This window comes from Myotis davidii, unplaced genomic scaffold (assembly GCF_000327345.1).
Source record: "Myotis davidii unplaced genomic scaffold, ASM32734v1 scaffold147, whole genome shotgun sequence".
Lineage (NCBI taxonomy): Eukaryota > Metazoa > Chordata > Mammalia > Chiroptera > Vespertilionidae > Myotis > Myotis davidii.
In genome coordinates, this window is record NW_006383010.1 from 9,562,623 (window position 1) to 9,581,490 (window position 18,868).

Consider the following 18,868-nt stretch of genomic DNA (forward strand, 5'->3'; position numbering starts at 1 on the left):
GGAATAAAGAAGAATGATGATGGCTGGTATGAAGGAGTCTACAATCGAGTGACTGGTCTGTTCCCTGGGAACTATGTTGAATCAATCATGCACTACACTGATTAAAATATTTTGTTTTTAAAGTAGGTTCTTATTATTACTCAGTCATACTGTGAGACTATTAATGGTTAATAAAATTGTCTTAAAATGTGCCCATATTTTCAGGACATGCTGTTTTATTGGTATAATTGAACGTCTACCTTGTAAGCATAAATCTTTGGGCAGTTTGTGTATTGCTAAACAGCAATTTATACAAGAGGCTGTCCATAACTGTTTATGCTTATATATTTACTCATACAATGTTAACTTTATGACCATTTTAAATATTATGGGGGTCAGGGGTGTAATATTTAACAAATCATGATTCAGATTTACCATTAATGTTTCAGTGCAGCATGGTTACTAATGCTATGTCAGACTAATATTAAAGTCAGAAACTTAAAAAAAAGGATGAGACTTGACATAATGTTTGTACAAGGATTAAATGAGATAATATAAAACAGAACAGCATCTGGCACATGATAAAACTCATTGTTGGCTGTTTTTACTTCTATATCTTGATCATGATTCCAAAGACTGTTATTTTCCTACTAGAGGACCAATGCACGAAATTCGTGTATGGGGGCGCGGGGGTGTCCCTCAGCCCAACCTGAACCCTCTCCAATCTGGGACCCCTCAGGGGATGTCCAGCTGCCAGCAGTCGGACATCCCTCTCACAATCTGGGACCGCTGGCTCCTAACCACTCGCCTGCCTGATAGCACCTAACCACTCGGACCGCTGGCTCCTAACCACTCTAACTGCCCTCCCCAGCCAGCCTGATCTTGCCCTGTAACTGCTTGCTCCCCCCCACCCCGACCTAATCGCCCCCTAACTGCTTGCTCCCCTGCCAGCCTGATGCGACCCCTCAGAGGATGTCCAGCTGCCAGCAGTTGGACATCCCTCTCACAATCTGGGACCGCTGGCTCCTAACCACTCGCCTGCCTGATAGCACCTAACCACTCTGCCTGCCTGCCTGATCACCACCTAACTGCCCTCCCCAGCCAGCCTGATCTTGCCCTGTAACTGCTGGCTCCCCCCCCCCCCCGACTTAATCGCCCCCTAACTGCTTGCTCCCCTGCCAGCCTGATCGCCCCTAACCGCCTCTGCCTCAGTCCCCGCCACCGTGGCTTTGTCTGGAAGGAAGTTGGACGTCTGGAAGATGTCCAGTCGATCTGGTCTAGTTAGCATATTACCCTTTTATTAGTATAGACACACCATATTTAAAAATCAGTATGGCAGCACCTCCGAGTTATTAATGAGGCAATTACGATTTCCTTTAATAATAAGCAGAAAAGGAAGTCATATGTTTTCTCTTGTGGTGTAGGATGTGTCTCACTGATTAACCATTAATCCCAGTGTATGAAACTTGAACTCAGGATTGTAGGGCTTGAAGGGATGTGAGGAGATCATCTTGTCAGTCTCAGCCCTTCTCTGACACGGAAGGACTCAAAGCCCTGGAGGAAGTAAGTGCCCTTCCCTGAGTTAGTACAGCTGGAGCCATGGCACCGTTTATGTGATAATGATGACTTCTTTAGATTAGAGCAAGTATTATGATTAGGAAATAAAGATTGTGACTAGACAAGGTATTAACCCAGATGACTTGTCAAATGGCTGTGAATTGGGGACATGAATAATCTCCCTGAATTACGAACCCAAATTCTTCCACACAGGAAGAACTTGCTGGACTTCCCGTGGACTGTCATTTTTGGTTCAGTAGGTGGAGCCAATCTTCCTTATTAGAATAAGATAAACAGATTCAGCCCAATTATAAGTGGAAACAATATGTGTCTCCTGTCATTGAGGGTTGCAGACCGTGTGACTGGCTGGAGACCGCGGGTGCAGTGACCAGGAACATCAGAGCATGAGTTCTAAGTCAAAATCCATAGGGGTCATCGGAGCTCCTTTCTCAAAGGGACAGGTGAGTAAACAGCCTTCCTTTGAACAGTTGGGATTATTGGAAAGTTCCAGGCTTTACACTTAGCAAGGTGTTATTTTCTGGTTAGTTAAGTTTCCTGAGACAGCCTGGCCTTGAAATAGTATATAGTTTAAAGTTGTCTAATTGGTTTGCAACATTGTACAATTATGGCCACAAACCCACTTATTTTTGTGGCCCCTAATCTCAGCCACAGCCAATTTTATTTGAATTTACTACCTTTCCCTAATATTTTTAAAAAGGTAATATTTTTATTTGAATGGAAATGGATTATTTCTGCATTTTAGCTACTTATTTAGAATTCCATGTTGTGGGAACTATGCCAGGTCCCCGGATAGTCAAGGCCGGTGGGAGCACAAAGACCTTGTTACCAATACACCAGAATGACCAAAGGCTGCTCTGGGCATGTGCCCTGACGGAATGCTCAAGGATTCTGAGCCTGGAAATCCTAATCATGCCAAGATACCATGAGTGGGTGCAAGGACACATGGTACACTGTGCCCTGCAGTAGCCAATATTATTGATGCCACTGTTGGCATGAAGCCTTTGTGTAAATGGTATAAAATAAAAGTAAGTTACTGACCAAGTTAGTTGGCTGGAGTTGTCTGACGATGGAGTGAAAAGTCTGCTGGAGTATGGAGAGAGAGCAGCTAGGAGGGAGTATGTGAAGAAGTCTGCTAGAGAGAGCTGGGCAGGAGAGATAGGAGAAGCTGCTGAGCCAGAGAGTTCAGCTACTGCTACCATGTGAGTCTAGGAGGCAGCGTGTGGCTGCTCAGATAATAGCTGTGGGTACAGAGACTGATGCTGCTTTCTGGTAAAGATATATGCTCACCAGCCGGTATCCAGCTGCCTGCCTGTATGAACTTTGCTGTAAAGGATGTTCTTGTCTAATGGCGATATGGCCACTGGCTTCAGCAATAAAGACTCATTGACACATGGTACACTGTGCCCTGCAGTAGCCAATATTATTGATGCCACTGTTGGCATGAAGCCTTTGTGTAAATGATATAAAATACAAGTAAGTTACCGACCAAGTTAGTTGGCTGGAGTTGTCTGAGGATGGAGTGAAAAGTCTGCTGGAGCATGGAGAGAGAGCAGCTAGGAGGGAGTGTGTGAAGAAGTCTGCTAGAAAGAGCTGGGCAGGAGAGATAGGAGAAGCTGCTGAGCCAGAGAGCTCAGCTACTGCTACCATATGAGGCGGTGAGTCTAGGAGGCAGCGTGTGGCTGCTCAGATAATGGCTGTGGGTACAGAGACGGGTGCTGCTTTATGGGAAAGATATATGCTCACCAGCCGGTGTCCAGTTGCCTGCCTGTATGAACTTTGCTGTAAAGGATCTTCTTGTCTAATGGCTATATGGCCACTGGCTTCAGCAATAAAGACTCATTCTTTATACCCACAACCTCTCATGGCTTCTCCACCTAAGACCCAGCGTCTTAGGAGGTCCAGCCCCAGGCAGAGGGGCTCGGACACAACACCTGTTATTAGAGAGCAGAGGGTAAAGGAGGAACTTGGACTAAGTTCCCAACCATTAGTACCGAGGGCAGGGGTCAAGCAGGAACCAGCCCTGGCGGATAGGAGAATTTAGGAGAAGACAGGGACTCAGAACTCAGACATACTCAGAGCACCAGGGTTCCCGCTGCGTGCTCCGACACCTGCTCTCATTGTTTTTGGTGTTACTGTGTATACATACAGAGAGAAAGACTTTTAAGAAAACACATTTGTTTAGCTATGTAATGAATGCCTAGAAAAATGTCATAGATTGGTGTCAACTTCAGAGTTCTTTTAATTTGGATAACTTCCATATGATGGCTTTATGCATCTTTGTGAATGATTCCTATTTTTAAGGGCCTTAATAATTCTATACAAGTCTTAGTTCATGGACCAAGTAAAATCCTTGTGTATCTTTCTTTGAGGGAGGAAAAAAGAAAAGAAAATTTGACTGTAAATTGGTAATGCTGAAAGGACTAATGGATTTATGAAACTCCCAGATTGCCAAACATGCCAGTAACATTGAAATAAAGTATTTTATTTTCCTGCCCTGGCCACACTCATTCTGGTAAATATAATGAGATTGCAGACACCTTAGACTTCAGCATGTATCTGTTCTTAAAAAAATGGGGATTGGGGGGGTGGGGGCGGAGCAAATAAGACAAGTGTGAATTGAAACTCCTAAAGTTTTTTTGTTGTGGTGGTGGTTTTAAATGGAGTTTCCTGCAGGTTTCTTAGAACTATTTTGCCCACCTGGGTAGTGTTTTATACTCCTCTTAGTTCTTCTTTTGTTTTTAAGCCTCACCCAGGAGTGAGGATATTTTTTCCATTGATTCTAGAGAGAGTGGAAGGCAAGGGGGAGGAGGAGGAGGCAGAGGAGGATACATTGGTTGCCTCCCACCGGTGCCCTGACCAAGCCGGGGATGAGGTATGGGTGCCCTTACCGGGAATTGAATCTGAGATCCTTCAGTCCACGGGCCCACGCTCTAGCCACAGTACCAAACTGGCCAGGGCACTCCTCCTAGTTTTGAACTCTTGCTTTGCACTCTGGCTTCTTGTTGCAAAACCAATCAGGACAGGTCAGAGGTGAGAGAACCAAATTGCATGTGGACTGTCAGCAAATACAGATTCACTTTCCCTGGAAACCCTTCAAAGGTCTTTCCCAGAATATGGAAACATGCTGCTGACACACAAATTGCTCTTTTAAATACTGAATTGCAAGCTTCACAATATGCTCACTTATTCTTGGGCAGGTTCTAACAAAAATAGAATTGAAATAACTGACAAAAGAAATGGAGCAAGGGAAAGGAAGGAAGGAAGGAAGGAAGGAAGGAAGGAAGGAAGGAAGCAGGAGGAAAGGAAGGAAGGAATCAGTGTGAACATGCGCTGGTCCCTGGACCTCAGCAGAAAGCCTTAGGCCAGTCGTGGGCAAACTACGGCCCAAGGGCCGGATCCTGCCCGTTTGAAATGAATAAAACTAAAAAAAAAAAAAAAAGACTGTACCCTTTTATGTAATGATGTTTACTTTGAATTTATATTAGTTCACACAAACACTCCATCCATGCTTTTGTTCCGGCCCTCCGGTTCAGTTTAAGAACCCATTGTGGCCCTCAAGTCAAAAAGTTTGCCCACCCCTGCCTTAGGCTGATGATAACAGCCCCTCTAGGGGATATAGCCTGATGCATTTTCTGTCTTCAGTTAATTCTTTTTTCTTTTTAACTACAGCCCTTCCTCCATTAAAACATGGCCCAGTGATAATGAAGCTTATTGTCTCATGATAATAAGGACACAAAGAGATATTTTTCTACACTAAGCCATAGTGTAGAGGGAAAAAAAATGGCCAACATATAAGCATCTGTCCTTGCCTAAAAGAAGTAAAAGTTTGACAGACAAGCAAGGGAGAGGTTTAGAGGGCAAATGACTAGAAGGTTGAGTCTGAGAAAGGAATCTCTCCTACCTCACCCTCTTGTGAGGCAGTGGGAGGTAGGAGGGAGGTAGTGGCAAAAAAATGAGGTAGGTTTTATATTTATTTTACAGTTGAGTTAACTAAGGCTCAGAGAGGTTTGGAAATCTGCTCAGGGTCACAGAGCCTTGAGTGTGTGATTCCAGACAGGATTGTTCAATCCCAGCGCCTGTGTTCCTGACCTGCATTGAGGCCTCTTTAGATACACAAGGGATCTTACCCTTGTGGCCAGTTAGCAATTGAGACTCAGCTTCAAAGTCAGTAGAGCTGACAAGTGATTCCCAATGTGGGCGCGCAATAAGAAAGGACTAATCGCCTGGCCAACATGGCTCAGTGGTTGAGTGAGGAGGTCACGGGTCGATCCTGGTCAGGGCACATGTCCAGGTTGCAGGCTTGATCCCCAGTAGGGGGCATGCAGGAGGCAGACAATCAATGATTCTCTCTCATCATTGCTGCCTCTCTCTCTCTCTCTCTCTCTCTCTCTCTCTCTCTCTCTCTCTCCCCCCCCACTCTGAAATCAATATATGACTAATCATGAGAAGCAATTTGAATCAAACAAATAAAAAAGAATGCTAGCAAGTGTTACTCTGGAAAAATTTAATAACTGTGTTAGAGCAAACATAGTGTCAACTAAGGGGCCCAGAAGATGTGTTCTAATGTTTTTAAAGGAAAGGGGGGGAAATGCCAGGGAGTTTTATCAAATTGATAATTTTTTGAGCATCTACTAAGTGTCAGCCCTACACTACAAAATACAGTGCAGCGGGTAGGTATAAAGAAACTTGGACCAAAATCTAAAAATAAAAACAAACAGAAAAAACAGTGGCAAAATTGGAGCCAAGCAGCACTCTATGGGGGTCTAAAGAAGAAGTTATATCTCCTTGATTGTGGTGGGACTGGGGAGAGCCAGGCGAAAATTGAATGGCGTAAAGGAGAAAAATGTGTCAGGCAGAGCACGCGGGGTCCCTTGCTGCTCGGGACGGAAATTGACATCAAGGATGTGTTTGGCAGCCAGGCCAAGTCATCTGCTAATTTTAACTGGGAAGAAATATTTGCTTGCTTTGGTGCCACAGCCCAATCCTAGAGGCAACACGTGTGTCTTTGGCACCTCTTCTCCTCTGACAACAGGAAATAACCTTATATGTAAAAACCTTGTTGGGAGTTAGGATCAGAGCGATACATGAAAGAACTGTTTCTTTAGGGTCACTAATCTGCCAGGGGGCTGGCTTTCCGGATGTAAAAACAGCAAGGCTAGAGTTCTTGTTCACTGTGTTTATTAAGCAGGTCAAAAGTTGAAATACCAGGTTGGTCTTTGTGGGTTCAGTCAACTGCCAGGTGATTTTCCCTGTTGCCTGCTTTGTCCCGTAGAACCCTACCTTACTATTGTGAGGATCTGCACATAGCTGTCTCCCATGCTACCTTCAAAATGATGCCTTTACTGGCCTGGCTGGGGTAGCCGGTGGTTGAGTGTTAACCTATGAATCAGGAGGTCACAGTTACCAAGAGGTCATGGTTCAAATCCTGGTCAGGGCAGGTGCCCGGGTTTTGGGCTTGATCCCCGGTAGTGTGTGCAGGAGGTAGCTGATCAATGATTCTCTCTCATCATTGATGTTTCCCTCTCCCTTTCCCTTCCTCTCTGAAATTAATAATTACACACACACACACACACACACACACATACATATATATAATTATTACTGAATAAATGCCTTTACTCAAGCTATTGTCCTGGTTTACAAAGTTCCTCCAGCACCCCATCCATCATCCCGAACTCGTGTTGCAACACTACGCTGAAATGTCGCCTGCTCCGCCTGACACCTTCTGTCCCTGGCAGAGATAGGAGCATCCTGTTTTTGTTGTTATGACATCTTGTATCTACTCTGAAGCAAATCTCCAAGTGCTGTAATTGATGTTAAAAATCCAAATCCCCTCTTTGTTTGTGAGTTAACCAAAGACAAAAACCCTCTGCTTTTCATTGTAGTGTCTCCATTTATCAGAGCGCTTTTGCACAAAACAAATGTTCACTAAGTCGGTAGCATGGGGTGATGGGAGGAGGAGACGCAAACTTTGGAATCCAAAGGACTGGGCTAAGGCCCCAAGGCTCTGCCACTGGTTAGCTGTGCGAGGGAAGGAACATTAGATAACCTTTCTGATTCTCTCTAGACCCTTGTATTTGACATAGGAGTAATCCAATCCATCTTGCTGTGATAATTAAAGGCCTGGCTCTGTAGGAACTCAAGAAAATCATGTTACCACTATTCAACTGATTAAGTAATGAATTTGCTATTGTGTGCATCTGATGACCAAGATGATGCCCGAATCCTTTCTTTTTTAATTGTTCAGCCGCGAGGAGGAGTGGAAGAAGGCCCCAAAGTGCTGAGAAAGGCTGGCCTGCTTGAGAAGCTTAAAGAACAAGGTAATTTTTAGGTTGAAAGATGATCAGCCTGAATTCTTTCCTTTCTGAAGGATGCACGGGCTCCTGCTAACACGGGGAGTGTCTGGAATGACATCTGTACTAGAGTTCAGCGCTGGCTAGAACCTTAGGTGTGCACCCTACACAGAGCAGTGTGTGTGAAGAATGCACAATCAATGTTGCTTATTTACTCAGATATTTTGTCTTTCCAGCCAGACTACAGTGTAAGAGAATGTGTGTAAGACTTGGGTTGGGTGGGTGGGAAGTTGGGGGGATTGAAAATGGAAGGCAAGGGGCAGCAGCAGAAAGTGCACTATTAGCAAGAGAAGCCCTATTTGTGAGAGGAAATAAAACAGTAATAGCACCGAGTCTCGGGTTGATGTCTCCATTTTCCTTGGTGGGGGCTTGAGGCAGCAGAGAAGCTGTGGGCCCCAGGTAGGTCAAGTTTGGACTGGAAAGCGAGCTCCTCGAATGGGTGAGGTGGGGAACCAGGCTCCTAGCGCATGGTTCCCTAAGGAAAGGGGCATTGGGAAGTCCTATGCAGGACAAAGGGGCCCCCAGCCTTCCGAGCTCTCTGAGGAGGAGGAGGAGGAGGAGGAAAGCGGAGTAGTTGCTCAGTCTCAAGGCTTTTCCAAACCCTGTGCCACCTGGAGCCGGTGAACTGAGCTTCCTCAGATGCTGTCCTTCTGTTGTAGCTTCTGAAAACTGGGCCCTGAGAAAGGAGAGGAAATGGGATGGTCCTGGGCTTCTGAGTCAGTATCAGGTGACTGAGTTGTTTGTTTTGGGGATGTGATACCGAGGGAGCTTTCCGCAGCCCGACCACGGCCCAGGGGGCTATGCCAATTCCATCTTTCCACACTGTTGAATAATTACATTAGAACGGCTAGCTACATCCATAAATGCCTACCACAAACATCAGAATGAGCTATTAAGTCAAAGCTTTATTTCCTTCGAGTTTCTGCCTTTCTCTCCAGGCACGTCCTTGAACCAGCTGGAGCAGTTCGCTTCCCTTGGTTGTTGCAAGAACTGCTACTTACTTTCTCTAAGAGGCGGCCTAAACTCTGAGAATGTGCCCATGGAAATTCACTGTAATATCAGAAGTAATAAGGGAGTATTAAGTTACACCACTTTTATTAATAAACGTGGAGAATATAAACAAAACAATGCCCCAGTAATAATACTGTGTGTATGTTTACTCATACTATACACACATACATATTTGCAAATGTGAGCATGCAAAAGAAAAATACTTTGTATTTTAAAAGTACAGCTAAAAAAGAAAAACTAAAGCAAAAACAACAAAACAAAACAAAAATACAGCTAAAGTAAGTGTCATCTTTGTATGTAAAACCCTGATAAAGGATCTGGAGCAACTGGAACCCTCAGATATTTCTGATGAGAATGCATAATGATACACAGAGCCACTTTGGAAAGATGGGCAATTTCTTAAATAAACACACATTTACCTTTTGACCCAGCCAATCTACTCCAAGGTATTTACCCAAAAGAGATGAAAACATGTTCTTTCAAGGCATTGTGTGTACTGGAAGGTATATAGCAGCATTGTTTATAATATTCAGAATATGGGAACAACAGAATGCCTGTCAACTAGTAAATAACTAAAAGGGGCACATCCATCCCATGGGATGCACTGACTGTCGCTGCACAGGGGCGTGAGGGAACTTAGGGGTATGGAGGTCTTCTAAATCTTGATTGTGCTGGTGGTTAAAAGCCTGTGGATATTTCTAAAACTCACTGACTGGCAAACTTAAAATGAATACATTTTAGTAAATAAGAATTATGCATCATAAATCTAAGAAAAGAAAGAGAGAGACCCCAGTAGAGAACAGGAAGTCTGGGTAAATGAAGTGGACTAGTTGGTCAGTTAACAAGCATAATTTGGCCACATTTAATGTCATGTTAAATCTCTTGAAGGCATTACTGAATCACAGATACATATAGACATGAATGAATACCACACACAATGACTGCTTAGTTCAGAACATGGAATTAAGCCCGGATCACCGTTTTACAAGAAGCTCTGTACCTTGAGGCATAATGCATGGCCTTTTAGGAAGTGCACCGAGGTCCTTAGGAACTTTGGGTTACCTTATTGGAAAAGTATAATAATAAAGTCTTTATTTCCTGGCTTACTGAAGTGTTAGGACTGATGGTAATCACATACTCCTATTGAATCCTGACAATAGCCCTGTGAGGCAGGTACAATGGACAGAAGAGGGAGCGGGACTGCTTCAGCAGGTGACAGATTGGATTGAAACTGAGGATTGTTAACAAAATAATGGTGTATTTTCTTCTTTTTAAATATGATTTATTTACTATAAATACAATACAGGCATATTGTAGAAAAGTAGAAAGCACATGAGCACAGACACAAAGACAATGACATCACCCATTAAATCCAAACCAGGTCAACCTGTTGTGCTTATAGCCTAACTGGTGGGTTCAAGGATTTCCTGAGAACCCAGCATACAGCAGGCACTGGTGGGAGCCCAGGTGAGATGATGTCAGGCAAAAGCAGATGTGGTTTCTACCTTCACAATTTTCAGTCTGTTCAGAGTCTTTCTGCGCTTATACTTTAGAAAATAGACCTATTTTGTACATTTACAATCATCTTGCAGAGACTGTTTTGTGATCTTTATTTAGTAACTTGCAACTTTTAATCTTAACTATAGAGTGTGATGTGAAAGATTATGGGGACCTGCCCTTTGCTGATGTCCCTAATGACAGTCCATTTCAAATTGTGAAGAATCCAAGGTCTGTGGGAAAAGCGAATGAGCAGCTGGCTGGCGTGGTGGCAGAAGCCAAGAAAAACGGAAGGGTCAGCGTGGTGCTGGGTGGCGACCACAGGTACTGTAATGAAGGGCTATGCGTGATCGGCACAAATGGCATGAAGGTTTAACCAAAATCATGCGAAGAGAGAACATATGGAAGGGAAAGCACTGATCAATCGTTTATATCACGTTTTCTGCTTAAAAAATATTACCGGTTACTACTTTATTTTGGAAACACACTTAGCTCTATTTGAAGTCTTGAGTTATCTTTATTACAGCAGAAAATACATTAAGTGTGAATGAATCTCAGTAAAATATTCAGCACAGGGTTACATTTCTAAATAAATAAGCGCTGAGAAAATTTACAGTCAACTTATTGTGCTTGGTTGCTGATAATAGGAACAGCCCATTTAGGTCAACATTTAAAAGTGTTTTCCATTATAAGAGTTATAATTATAAAGTTTTTTGAAATACACACACACATGTAAAAGTGAAAAACAAAAACAAAAACCCAACAACAACCAGTGATAATTGTAGTCTCCTCACAACCATTTCAACCAGAATTTCCCTCAGACATGATTTTAACAATTACGTGTGTGTGTGTGTATGTGTGTGTGTGTGTATTATCCTGCTGTTCTTAATCCACAGTTGAAATGTCCTTATCTTTACTTCATGATATATAAACGTATTTTTACTGTTGCATAATTTTTCATTAAAGTATTATATATATTGTCCAATATTCAAGTAATTTTCAAAATTACAAATAATGTGGCAAATTTCTGGGCATTAGCCTCTTTATTCTTTAAAGACTAGTTTATTGATTTTTTTAGAGAGAGAGACACAATCACTTCCACTTTGAGAATCGAGAAGTTCACGATTCTCTGAATGGTACTCAAAAACATTCACTGGTGGGAAAATAGGGCATTGTACGGCCAATCCTAATCTTTTAACTTTTGTGTAAGAGATCACATAGCTGTTCCACTCAGGCACATTTTCTGGAGCTTGAAGTGCCTGATGTGAACTTGGAGGTTCTGGACCTGGCTAAGAGTGGGTCCTTACGGGTGTGGCAGGAGAGGAGGAAGTTCAAGCAGAGGATCTGATTGTTTGAATAGAGTGAGCACCTGGGATATGCTCACTCAGGTGGATGTAAGGGCTTCTGTGTCATGCTCTCCAATTGTATAACAATTGGTTTTTAAGAAAAATGGAAGGGCTCTGTCATGACTCACTGGGGAGAATGAAGTATCTACCTGGAGAAATGAGAGTGCAAAAAATAAGCCTGATTCAACCCTGAAAGTGGAATAGTCTCATGCTAAGAAATTCCTTGTGTGGTAGTGTTTTCACACATTTAGTTTTTGGTGAAACTATAATTTACAATTTTATTAGAAGGTGGTTTTGAAAAGTATCACAAATTAGTGCTACCTCTGTGTAACTATAACTTCTTAGTAACTATTAAGTGTAAGTTCTACTTTCTCCATTACAATTGTTTAATTGGCATCTCTGATTTAAAACTATGAGAAATATCAGCTGCTTTGATTTAAAGGAAAATCAAGTATGAGCATTAAGTGAGTTAATAATATGATGTATGTAAAGCTATTGCAACTCTGATGCTCACACAAACTTTTTCCTCTAAAGTTTAGCGATTGGGAGCATCTCTGGCCATGCCAGGGTCCACCCGGATCTCTGTGTCATTTGGGTGGACGCTCACACTGATATCAACACTCCACAGACAACCTCAAGTGGGAACTTGCATGGACAGCCTGTGTCTTTCCTCCTGAAGGAACTAAAGGGGAAGGTAAGAGACTGGTTGGCATTTTATTACAAAACTAGAGGCCCAGTGCACGAAACTGATGCACGGGGGATGGGGAGGGGAAGGGCGGGTGGTCCCTCAGCCTTACCTGCACCCTCTCCAATCTGAGATGTCCTACTGATGGCTTGGGCCCACTCCCCATGGTTCTCTGCTCTCTGCAGGGCCTGCCTGCTCCACACCATGGCGATGGGCAAGCAGGCCCTGCTGGGTGCTGCCTGCGGGCCTCAGTTGCCTGCTGGGCTCACGTTGCCGGGGTGATGCTGCCAGCGTCCTGCCCTGGCTGCTATGGGCGCTGCCATCTTTGTTGTGGAGTGACTGTTAATTTGCATACTACTCTTTTATTAGATAGGATAATAATCTTTAGCATAAGTTCAGGAGGTGGAGGGAAGTAAGAACCCCTCTGCCATCTTATTCTTGGTATAATCTCAAACTCTTTTCTTGGCAGCAGATAAGCAAAAGGGTTGGAGGATCAAGGTGGTGAGGCAAATTGACCTTGTATCTTCCCTTTTGATTCTTAAACTACCCTTTTTAGGTGGAGCAGAGAATAATCCTAAGCAAGTCAGCAGAGGTTCAGATGTTAACCAACTCATCTAAGATCACACACCAGGCGAGAGCCAGAACTGGTCCCCTAGTGCCAACCTCTTTCTATTACATGCCACACAGCCTTTCGTTGTTACCAAGTATCCCCTCCAGATCATAGGGCCTTTTCAAAAACGGAATTCTTAAAATGCGGCTCACAGCCGAAACCGGTTTAGCTCAGTGGATAGAGCGTCGGCCTGTGGACTGAAAGGTACCAGGTTCGATTCCGGTCAAGGGCATGTACCTGGGTTGTGGGCACATCCCCAGTAGGAGATGTGCAGGAGGCAGCTGATCCATGTTTCTCTCTCATCGATGTTTCTAACTCTCTATCGCTCTCCCTTCCTCTCTATAAAAATATATTTATATATCAATAAAATATATTTAAAAAAAAAATTAAAAAAAAAATGCGGCTCACAATGGTTTATTTAACATCTTTACTGTGAGGAGCACCTATCTAAACCATAAACAGAACTGCCTACTTGCTCCCTAGAAACTTACTTTCTAAAAGATGTAAGAGGAAATCCCATATTAAGATTTAACATTGTGATTCATAAATTTTATGGATATATCTGTAGTATGTCAATAAAATAATTTTTATTAATGTACCTGTAGCATAGTGGTCTTTATGATACCTGGGAATGTTAGGTTTAATGCCCAGAAGTAACGTTTTCTGAAGTGACAACCAACTGATAGGTGTATACACTTGCAATATGTGCAGCTAGCATACGGAAACAGCCAAGCTCAACTCCACAACATTCAAAGAGCAACCAAAGGGTTGGGCAAAAATTTTCCTTCAGCCACTGAAATACATCTTTTGGATTAAGTCCTCATTAAGAAAGAGAAGCAAAGAAGGGATGAAAGTAATGGAAGTACACTGACTTCCTTACAGAAGAGTTCTGTGAAAGCAGGGCCCAATGGAAATGGTGCACAAATGGTTCGGGTTAGGTCTGGGCTACAGGGTGAGTCTGGGTAGGGCCAAAGCAATCAAGGGGACCACCAGGGGAGGCAGGCATTCTCTTGTTTGTTCTGTATCATCTTTTAACGACTCCTAAAAATGCATGTTCTAAATATAAGATATATCCAACAGTGTACTTAACTTTCCATGTAAGATTTGCTCAAGAGAAGTATACATAACCAAATGGAAAATTGCCATTTTAGATCCCTGATGTACCAGGATTCTCCTGGGTGACACCCTGCATAACTGCCAAAGATATTGTGTATATTGGCCTGAGAGATGTGGACCCTGGGGAACAGTAAGTTTATTCCTTGATGCAGTTTACCTTCACGTTTGTCCTTTTGCATGCTAGGTGCAGTGACCAAACCTATGGTAAAAAATTATTTTAAGTACCAAATATATATATATATATTTGTACATACACATATATGTATATATTCAAATGATTCTTATATTGACTTGCTGATAAAAATATATTGATGATATATACATTGAGTTCACAGAACTTAAATATTTTATGTATCTTAGCACATTGATCTTTTCTTAAAAGGAGACGGGAGGGCAGAGTCAGCCTTCATGTTAATTGTAAGTTATCTTACTATCTCCTCTTTCATAGCTACCTTTTGAAAACTCTCGGTATTAAATACTTTTCAATGACTGAAGTGGACAAGCTGGGAATTGGCAAGGTGATGGAAGAAACATTCAGTTATCTACTAGGAAGGTATGACGTTTGTGTATGCAACATAAATATTGTTAAACCAACTAGCTACTGGTACTAATCAATGTAAGCTATTAATAAAGCCTTTATGTAAAATCATGGAACTTCACTAGGTTGTTCCTTTTTACAGAGCAAAGTAAGAACTATATTTATCTACTAAATAATAAGCCACCAACTTTAACTTGAATTACTTTCCTTCTTTTTAAAAGAAAGAAAAGGCCAATTCATCTGAGCTATGATGTTGATGGATTGGACCCATCTGTCACACCAGCTACTGGCACACCAGTCATCGGGGGTCTGACTTACAGAGAAGGTCTCTACATTACAGAAGAAATTTTCAAAACAGGTACATATAAATCTAAGTGAATAAAGAATCAAGTGTACACATGGCCAATATATACTTACTAGAGGCCTGGTGCACGAAATTCCTGCACTGGGGAGTGGGGGATCCCTCAGCCCAGCCTGTGCCCTCTCACATTCCGGGAGACCCGCGATTGATTGCCCCAAAGAGGTAGGCCCCGCCCACCTGCCCGGGGCTCTGCGATGGATCGCCCCAGCAGAGGGAGGCCCAGGCTACCTGCTGCAGCGGCTGGGTAGCCTGGGCCTCCCTCTTTGGGGCAATTGATCATGGAGCATCGCCCCAAAGAGGTAGGCCCTGCCCACCTGGCCAGGGCTCTGCGATGATCGCCCCCCTCAGAGGGAGTCCCTGCCCACCCGCTTCAGCCAGTCAGTCTGCAGGGCGATTGTGGAGCCCCCTGATTGATCGCCCCGCTGGCCGGTGGCCTGGGCCTCCCTATGCAGGGTGATCATGGGGAAATGGCCGGGCCCCCGACCAATTGCATCGCACCCGCCTTGGCTGACCTAGCACCAGTGGGTGTCATAGCATGGTTGTCTGGATAGTCATTCTGCTGTTCAGCTGTTCAGTCGATTTGCATATTACGCTATTTTATTATAGAGACTTCCTGGTCTGAAAATCAAGCCCCTGTTGACACTTCCAGAATGCCCACTGCATGATGCAGTAACCAAAGTGGTTTCAGTTGGTTACCCCCCTCATTACACTACTGAGTAACATTTCAGAGATACTAAATTTAAAATGTTAATTATTTAACAATTACTTTATTTCCACTTGTTGTTGTAGGACTACTGTCAGGATTAGACATAATGGAAGTGAATCCATCTCTGGGGAAGACACCAGAGGAAGTAACTCGAACAGTCAACACAGCAGTAGCAATAACCTTGTCTTGTTTTGGAGTTGCTCGAGAGGGTAACCATAAGCCTATTGACTACCTTAACCCACCTAAGTAAATGTGGAAACATTATGTGAAAATCTCACAGCTTATAACTTAGCAAATCTAATAATTTACTTAAGCTAACGGCTATCCTCTTATAGATTTTGTGTTTACCTGAGGAAATATTAGTACAATTAGTATAAACTGCATCAATTCCCTCTGGCTGTGAAAGATTTGGAAATTCAAGTTTTTGTAAATTTAAAAAGCTTATATTTCCCATTTTGGCAAAAGACTTATCCTTAGAAATGGAAGTACATATTAATTTCCAAATAGAAATTTGCTGGCATTAAAAATAAACACACTCCCAGAAGATAGTGGCAAGAAATATTCTAAGTGATGGAAAGCAAGAACCTACAACCAAGATTACTCTACCCAGCAAAGCTATCATTCAGAATCGAAAGACAGATAAAGAGCTTCCCAGACAAGAAAAAGCTAAAGGAGTTCATCACCACCAAACCAGTATTATATGAAATGTTAAAGTGTCTTCTTGAAGAAGTAGAAGAGACAAAAATATGAACAATAAAATGGCAATAAATAGACATCTATCAACAATTCAATCTAACAAAACAAAAACAAAATAACAAGCAGAACCGAAACAGACTCATAAATACAGAGAATATTTTGACAGTTGCCAGATGGCAGGGGAATTGGGGCAATGGGTGCAAAAGGTAAAGGGATTAAGAAGTACAAATTGGTAGTTACAGAATAGACAGTGATGTAAAGTACAGCATAGGGAATGTAGTCAATAATATGCTAATAACTACATATGGTGTCAGAAGGGTACAAGATTTATTAAGATGATCACTTAGCAAGTTATATAATGTCTAATCACTTACTAAGTTATATGTCTAATCACTTAAATTATATATTATCTAATCACTTAATAAGTTATATATTGTCTAGTCACTTAGTAAATTATATGATGTCTAACTGGGTGTACACCTAAAGCTAAACCTGAAACTAATATAATGCTGTATGTCAACTGCAATTAAAAAAGATTAAATGGCAAAAAACACACACCTACATAGTGGGACTCCTGTTATCAGGAGGTAAAGGTACCACATTTGAAAATGGACCGTATTTCCATGTTGTTCAAAAGATATGATTTTTAGCCAGGCCAGCGAGGCTTAGTCGTTGAGCATTATTGAACTATGAACCAGGTCATAGTTCGATTCCCAGGCAGGACACATGCCCAGGTTGCAGGCTCGATCCCCAGTGAGGAGTGTGCAGGAGGCAGCAAATCAATGATTCTCTCATCATTGATGTCTCTCTCTCTCTCTCCTTTTCCCTTCCTCTCTGAAATCAATAAAAATATATTATTTTTAAAAAGATGTGATTTTTATAATTCTCTTTATATAAGATACTATCATGTCTACATATTTCTAAATATATGCAAAATACACACACACACACACACACACACACACACACACCCATTCTGCTTAAAACTACTATAAAGATTTTAAAAGCCACAGTGAAATCATCGTCCCCAAACACTGGTGAGACCTTGGTGAAGCTAAACTCTCTGGCTCTGGTTTCTTCATCTGTAAAATGGGTAATCATAAGGCTTGGGCAATCTCCAAGTCCATTAACGACAGATGACCTTTTATTTTTTCTAAACTTCAAGCATAACATTGGTTTGTATTTTAAGCATGGTAGTCTTTTAGGAGGTGGAAGAAAGAAATCAAATGGCTATTATTTCTAAGATCTGCTAAGTTAGACAGAGATTTCATCCAAAATGATCTGTGACTTCCTAACATGCTGCCCTCACTCATGACAATTACAGTGTGTCTCATTTGCTGAAATCTCTAAACATCCTAAAACGCTCATCTTCACTCTGGAATACAGTGAGGAGGTGGAAAAAATAAACAAGAGTAAACTATAACCAAAACCAAGGAAACTAACTCTTCCCCTTCTCCACAACTTACACAGAACTCACGTGGGCTCTGCAATGAGGAAGGGCCCATGAAAAGATCTGTATCGTTGTTAAAATAGCCATATGTCACCCAGCTGGTGTGGCTCTGTGACTGAGCATCAACCTATGAACCAGGTCACAGTTCAATTCCTGGTCAGGGCACATGCCCAGGTTGTCTGCTTGACCCCCAACAGGGGGCATGCATGAGGCAGCCAATTAATGATTCTCATCATTGGTGTTTCTATCTCTCTCTCTCCCTTCCTCTCTGAAATCATTAAAATATATATTAAAAAAACAAACAAACAACTCAGCCATATGTCAGAGCCTCCTCTAACATCTGATTTTTCATATGCAGCTTAGAATTTTTAACTAACCGTTGACATGTACACTTTGTAAGATAAATATTTTACTGAATTGCTTTTAGATAAGAGCAATTATGCTGAATCATGCTTTAGAGTATACTGTCACGTGTAATCACATGGAGTTACTTAAATTAAAGCTTAATAAACTTTAAAATTCAGTTCCACATTTCAAGTGCTCAGTAGGCACTTGTGGCTACTAACTACTGTCCTGAATAGCACAGATAGTCTTTCCACCACTGCAGAACGTCCTATTGGACTGAGTGGCTTTAAAGGTACTATTAAAAATAAACCTTTAGGATGTAATGAATATAAAGGCATTTTCCCCCTTCAGAATAAATCCAAATAAAGTATCTGCCTTCTATTAATGTCTCTGGTTAATAAAATTCTTTAAAAAACCCATTTGGGGGAAATCATATTCCCCCTTTTTTTATAAGCTAAAGAAGAAAAAATGAATTGTTAATAAATGAACTGGAATGTACATATCCTTGAAAAAGTGGTATTTTCACTTCCTTTATTCTATTTGTATAATACCAGTTCATAATTATTTCCATTTTAGGATCTCAAAGCAATATATTCC

At 42.0% G+C, this 18,868-nt stretch overlaps 1 protein-coding gene across 1 annotated transcript; it reads left to right on the top strand.

The window, feature by feature from the left end:
* The first annotated feature begins 1,458 nt into the window (after nt 1-1,458).
* On the top strand, nt 1,459-16,358 carry ARG1 (arginase 1). Its single transcript, XM_006778480.2, has 9 exons — nt 1,459-1,542; nt 1,882-1,997; nt 7,805-7,877; nt 10,568-10,742; nt 12,299-12,458; nt 14,211-14,305; nt 14,624-14,728; nt 14,935-15,071; nt 15,864-16,358. Exons 2-9 carry the CDS (start codon nt 1,941-1,943, stop codon nt 16,028-16,030), a joined length of 969 nt encoding a protein of 322 aa, XP_006778543.1. The 5' UTR covers nt 1,459-1,542; nt 1,882-1,940; the 3' UTR covers nt 16,031-16,358.
* The last annotated feature ends 2,510 nt before the right edge of the window (nt 16,359-18,868 follow it).